At 45.0% G+C, this 6403-nt stretch overlaps 1 protein-coding gene across 1 annotated transcript in view; it reads right to left on the bottom strand.

Moving 5' to 3' along the window:
* Window positions 1-1756: 1756 nt before the first annotated feature.
* Window positions 1757-6403, bottom strand: part of zfyve27 (zinc finger, FYVE domain containing 27) — a 130154-nt gene continuing 125507 nt past the window's right edge. Inside the window, exons 10-11 of the mRNA XM_068002039.1 lie at window positions 3787-3868; window positions 1757-2288 (exon numbers count right to left, since the gene is read on the bottom strand). Of these exons, the coding sequence (XP_067858140.1) occupies window positions 2224-2288; window positions 3787-3868 (147 nt within the window). The 3' untranslated portion in view covers window positions 1757-2223. The remainder of the gene's footprint in view (window positions 2289-3786; window positions 3869-6403) is intronic.

Genomic DNA, 6403 nt, shown 5'->3' with positions numbered 1-6403 from the left:
CGGAATTGCCCTGGAGTCTCCAGGAATGTAAGATGAATCGCCAGGACACTGCTGCGAGCAAAATCCAGGAGAAAAATCATAGGGGCGTTAAACAAAATTGTGTTTTTTTTTCATTTTCTTCGAACACTCATTTGTCAGTTGTAAAGATATTGGAGATGGGGGAAAAAGGGCTGTTTCACTAACAGCCAAGATTAATCCAATTGAGTTTGCTCCCTTTCCAATTGGCTGTGGGAAGGCAGTGCGCCTGGAGGATGGGACAAAGATGGAAGTGTGGGGGCAGGGTCGTTTGAGGCGGGAAGACGTGATGAAACCTCCAGGAATACACCCAACCAGAGTTGGCAACCCTATTGGAAGGGGAAAAAAAAACAACTCAGGTTCGTACTCCCAATCTTCAGCTCAAGCTTGGTGTCATTACATTTTGACTTACCTCCTCTTCTCTCTCACTCTCTTTGATCTCGATGGCGCTCTGCTCCATGGCATCAGCATAAAAATGGCACAAAATTAACAGCAGTTCTAGAACAACGGCAGCCCAGTGAGTGCCTGTTTGTGCTCATTGGAGAAACTCACCATAGATCTTCATCTCAGTGATGTATGTTTTCTAGGCTATGCAGCGAACCCGAGCTGTACGTCGAGACGTCCACAGCTTGCTTACCAACACTCCAGGACTGATGGCGGTTTCATGGAGACAAGGTCATAAGATAGTCACTAATAAATCCAATGAGGAATTCAGGAGAAACTTCTTTACTCAGAGTGGTTAGAATGGGGAATTTGCTACCACATGGAGCGAATAGCACAGATGCATTTAAGAAGAAGCTAGATAAACACGAGGGAGAAAGGAACAGAAGGTTATGCTGATAGAGTGAGATGAATTGGGTGGGAGGAGGCTCGTGTGGAGCATACACTGGCATAGACCAGTTGGGCCAAATGGCCTGTTTCTGTGGTGTAAATTCTATGTAAGTGGCCTAAATAGTTTAATTTGAGATGAATTATTGTCGTTGGAAGCTTCTCCGGACCTGGGTAATGGGCCAGGGTAGCGGTTAAACATTACAGCTATGTTCCACAGACCAGGCAACCGGTGAGAAACACCATGGGAGAGCAGTTAGTACATTCAAAAATATTTTTTAAAAGATGAAAAATTGCAGCCTCTTTTCACTAATCTACCAAACTGTTTCATTTTTTAAAACTTTTAAAAAGAAATATTACACTGCATCTTTTGAGGATGCCTTCAAACAGGGTTGGTAATTGGTGGAAGAGGGAGGAAAAAAAAACAATTGAATTGGAAGAACTTCAAAAACAATGCGATTAAAAAGAAGAGATGGCATATAGTGACATCACAAGTCCCGGCCAGAATGGAGATGATTAGGTAATTTCCCCCGCCAATCACACCTGGAGATCGCACTGCTATAAGTGACTTCGATTTTTTTTTACACACACATAATTTGTATTATGTAACTATCCTCCACTCACTGCATTTTGCTGGAGAAATAATCCTGCTGTAATCGGGAGACTTTGCTGTAGTTTCAGTCATGAGTTCAGAGACTGCGTAAATTAGAACCATAACTCCCACCCCTGCCTCCAACTCATTGGCTTACACAGTGGTGTCAATACTCACCTTTACCGAACACCAATTGTTTTTTGACTATAATTAATGATCCGACCCTCTCCCCACCACTCTCCCTCCCCACCACCCCCCCCAACCCCCAAACAAAAAACTCCATCACACTGTGTCAAGTCAGATCTTGTGGTGCTCTTCTGATATTTTTCTGCAGTGTGTCATTTTTATTGAGAAAATATCAGACTTACATCACAGATCAAATCAAACACAAAGCATAAAATACAATTTTAAGAAACGTGGTTTATGAGGAGAGTTTTACCAGCTCTTTAAATAGTGTTCTACACCGCACTCTATACAAAAAAAAAACTGCAAAGGTCTAATCCCACAATATATACAGTAGAAGGCAGTATTTAGAGGTGAGGAGATATATATATATATATTATTATTATTATTATTATATGACAGAAACATTGGTTCCAGAAACAAAGTTACTCTCATAGCTGGTCTGCACGCCTTAATCCCTTATCACAGAAGAGCCCGTTGCTTGGGCACAAACCTCGTGTCCATCCCTCCGTCTTCTCCAGTTTGCTGATCGAGTACATTTTATTTTAAAACATAAAAATAAAATTTACATTTAAAAAGAGAAAAAAAGGAAAGAATGTCTCGTCCTATTTGCTCAAAACATAGTGGCACTGGGCGCACACAAACACCGTCTCCCGTTGGGCGTCTGGCGCTGGAAGAGAGGGAGAGAGAGATTTTTTTTTTAAAACGCGATAGAATTCTGCAGCCAATGTTTTCTCGCTGGGCAAAGTCATAAGTTTTACTGCTTCATCGCAGCCCCATTTGGCCGAGAGGGGAAGAAAGTTCTGATCATAAACCAAAGTGCAGGCCTCCATTAGGAGGCTTTCTCCTGAGTTTGACTACTTCCCCACCAATCAGGATGGAGTGTTGGGCCCAACTGAAAAGCACTGCGACTGATGTCCCAAGTGAGAAGCAGGCCAAACTTCGAGACTAAGGAAAATGGGGGTCTGGGTTCAAGGCCAACCCAATCAGGGGAATGGAAGTCATCTCTGCAAGAATCTTACAAGAAATGAGTTGGGGAAGTCTCAATAGAGTTCCAAGTGGGTATGGAAACCCCAAAATTGGCCCTGATGCGACAGCCATTGGCAACCTTGTTCAGAGAAGCAAAACTGCTGCAAGAGGGGTTCTGAAGCACATTGTTGGGGGAAAAAAGAGCAAAGGGAATGTTAGTCTGCATCTAAACGTACTGCATCTGACCTGGGAGTGCCATCGATGCTGACACTGAATGGCTGAAATGGAGAGTGCTCCATTCCCTAGCACTCACACCTCTCGTTTTGATGAGCACAGAAAGTCAGGAGAATTTTTTTTTTTTTAAAAAGTGAGTCAAAACTGCGATTTGAACCAGATGGGTGGGCGGGGTGAGGGGGTGCTGCAGGATGCTGAATTGGAAGTTTAGCAGTGAGTGCTAGAACTACTGAGCTGCTGGATCATTCCCAATATACATGGAACACTCAGCTGGCCCTTACTGTAGTTACTTATATTTTATTGCAAATATTTACGAGCACAAATAATTATATTTTTATAGATTAAACAAACCAAACAGACACACCTCATATATGTTCAAAACTTATGATTCAGCAAAGACATTAAGCCAAAATTCATCAATAATTAGCTCCACAGATGCTAGTATTCTGTTTTCTCCCCTCTTCTCCTCAAGGTGGTGACATATACTGGGGTCAGTTCCATAAGCCCTGGTCCCACTCTTTATGTTGGAGTCTACACAATGTATGTCGGCAGGCTCTTTGACACGAAGAGGGGCGAGAGAGGCATTACAACAAGCCCGGTCACATGCAAACAAAAGGGCTTCACTGGATATCAAACAGGAGCTGGGGAATGTAGCTGCTTTTTCCCTAAAGAGCCATGAGGCATTGGGGCTAGTCATGGCACATATATTGTCACTCCTAAACTGAGAACAGCTCACTCAGCAATGGTGTTCACCCCTGGGGCCTGTAGTACACACTAGGCAGTGCTGTCTCCCACTGAATCATCAGGGAGCATCTTTCACTTGATTTTGTGTTCAAAGCTCAGAAGCCGCTGCGTATATATTGTACGCTGATTCTGAATTACCTTTGCAAAATTTTTAAATCGATAAAATAACCAAGAGACACAAACATTGTATGAGACAAGTGAATAGTAATAGTAATAATTACCAGTTGCTCCCATTGACGATTTGGGAACTTTGAATGAACAGCATCTTGAGCAATAGCTGTTCCCACAGTTGCTGCAATTACGCTGAGCATAGACAGAAAAAAGAATTGTGAAGAAAGGAGCAGATATTTAACACATACCTGGGTATATAAACAGTACTAACTACTGATACGTGCTCTATACAACATTAATTACCAATAATTGGTCTATGCACTACATTAACTACCGATACCCAGTCCATATGCAGCACTAACTACCGATACCCAGTCTGTACGCAGCACTAACTACCGATACCCAGTCTGTACGCAGCACTAACTACCGATACCCAGTCTGTACGCAGCACTAACTACCGATACCCAGTCTGTACACAGCACAACCTACCGATACCCAGTCTGTACACAGCACAAACTCAATCTATACAAAACATTAACCTATACACATCACTAGGGGTCAATATCAGATCTATACAGAGCACTAATAACCAATAACTAGTCCGTTCACAGTGCTAACTACCAATCGGGAGAAAACTCTCCAGTGGCTGGAGTCATACCTAGCACAAAGGAAGATGGTAGTGGTTGTTGGAGGCCAATCATCTCAGCCCCAGGACATTGTTGCAGGAGTTCCTCAGGGCAGTGTCCTAGGCCCAACCATCTTCAGCTGCTTCATCAATGACCTTCCCTCCATCATAAGGTCAGAAATGGGGATGTTCGCTGATGATTGCACAGTGTTCAGTTCCATTTGCAACCCCTCAGATAATGTAGCAATCCGTGCCCGCATGCAGCAAGACCTGGATAACATCCAGGCTTGGGCTCATAAGTGGCAAGTAACATTGGTGCCAGACAAGTGCCAGGCAATGACCATCTCCAACAAGAGAGAGTCTAACCACCTCCCCTTGACATTCAACGGCATTACCATCACCGAATCCCCCACCATCAACATCCTGGGGGTCACCATTGACCAGAAACTTAACTGGACCAGCCATATAAATACTGTGACTACAAGAGCAGGTCAGAGGATGGGTATTCTGCGGCGAGTGACTCACCTCCTGACTCCCCAAAGCCTTTCCTCCATCTACAAGGCACAAGTCAGGAGTGTGATGGAATACTCTCCACTTGCCTGGATGAGTGCAGCTCCAACAACACTCAAGAAGCTCGACACCATCCAGTACAAAGCAGCCCGCTTGATTGGCACCCCATCCACCCCTTAAACATTCACTCCCTTCACCACTGGTGTACTGTGGCTGCAGTGTGTACCATCCACAGGATACATTGCAGCAACTCGCCAAGGCTTCTTCGACAGCACCTCCCAAACCCATGACCTCTAACACCTAGAAGGACAAGAACAGCAGGCACATGGGAACAGCACCACCTGCACATTCCCCTCCAAGTCACACACCATCCCGACTTGGAAATATATCGGCCGTTCCTTCATCGTTGCTGGGTCAAAATCCTGTAACTCCCTTCCTAACAGCACTGTGGGAGAACCTTCACCACACGGACTGCAGCAGTTCAAGGCGGCAGCTCACCACCACCTTCTCAAGGGCAATTAGGGATGGGCAATAAATGCTGGCGTTGCCAGCGACACCCATATCCCATGAACGAATAAAAAAAAATACCTTATTTATTCATAGTACCATCTACTGATACCCATTCTATAAGAAACATTAACTACATACAACTGCTATGCAGTCCACACACAGTAATAATCATCAATATCTAATCTACACATATTATTACCAAAACTAAATCTACAGACACAATAATTTCCAATGCCCAATGTATACATGGCATGGGTTAGATAAGTTTAACACCAGAGGGTGTAGCTTAACAGAGCTAATTTCCTGGCCAGTATCAAAGTTCCCGACATAACACAGGGGAAGAGACTGACATAACATGCTTTCTGGGGGCAGTGCCTGAAAGACATCTAACCCATATTGGATAGGGTGATTTTTTTTCAGGCCTCCCTGGCGTTAAGCCCCTCTTCCACATGTGTAGCGGGCCTAACGCCCTTGTTAAACTGACCAACGCTGAGTGGAGTGGATCGGATCGGGTGCCAGGCCTACTCTGCTCAGGATTCCTCACCGTTGTGGTTAAGGAGCGGCCGGCCACAATAAAGTGAGTATAAGTTTGACATGGAGCTGGGAGGAGCAGGAGTGCTTGAAGTTTATCCTCTGGAAATGGGCATGCTGCCTCAGGAGCAGCAACGGGCGCTGGCAGCTCATCCAAATTAATGAAATGAGGCCCGAGGCCCGATTCGGATGCGCCCAGGGCCACCCGGTTGGGTCACGCACTACGAGCGGCCAAAATCGGGCTGCAACCAATTTCTGCCCAATGTTCTCTAATTGATCGACCTGCAACTACTTACAGGAAATGTCCACCAACATAAATCGTGTCATCACGTCAAGTTTACCAAACACTGGGAAATGTTTCCAACCTTTTGTTTTACGGCCAAAGATGCCCCTTGAACAATCTCATTACTTGATTGTGGCACCATATTTAATCTTGCTGCAGAGGTGGCTGGGGATTGGGGGGGGGGGGGGGTGGGGGGGAGGGGGTGGGGGGGGAAGTAGCATCGCTCGGGTAATAGAGAAGGGTGGGCGGTTTGGGCACAGATTGGAAT

This window comes from Heptranchias perlo, chromosome 21 (genome assembly GCF_035084215.1).
Source record: "Heptranchias perlo isolate sHepPer1 chromosome 21, sHepPer1.hap1, whole genome shotgun sequence".
Lineage (NCBI taxonomy): Eukaryota > Metazoa > Chordata > Chondrichthyes > Hexanchiformes > Hexanchidae > Heptranchias > Heptranchias perlo.
The sequence above is the reverse complement of the archived record's forward strand: the minus strand, read 5'-3'. Positions and strand labels throughout refer to the sequence as shown.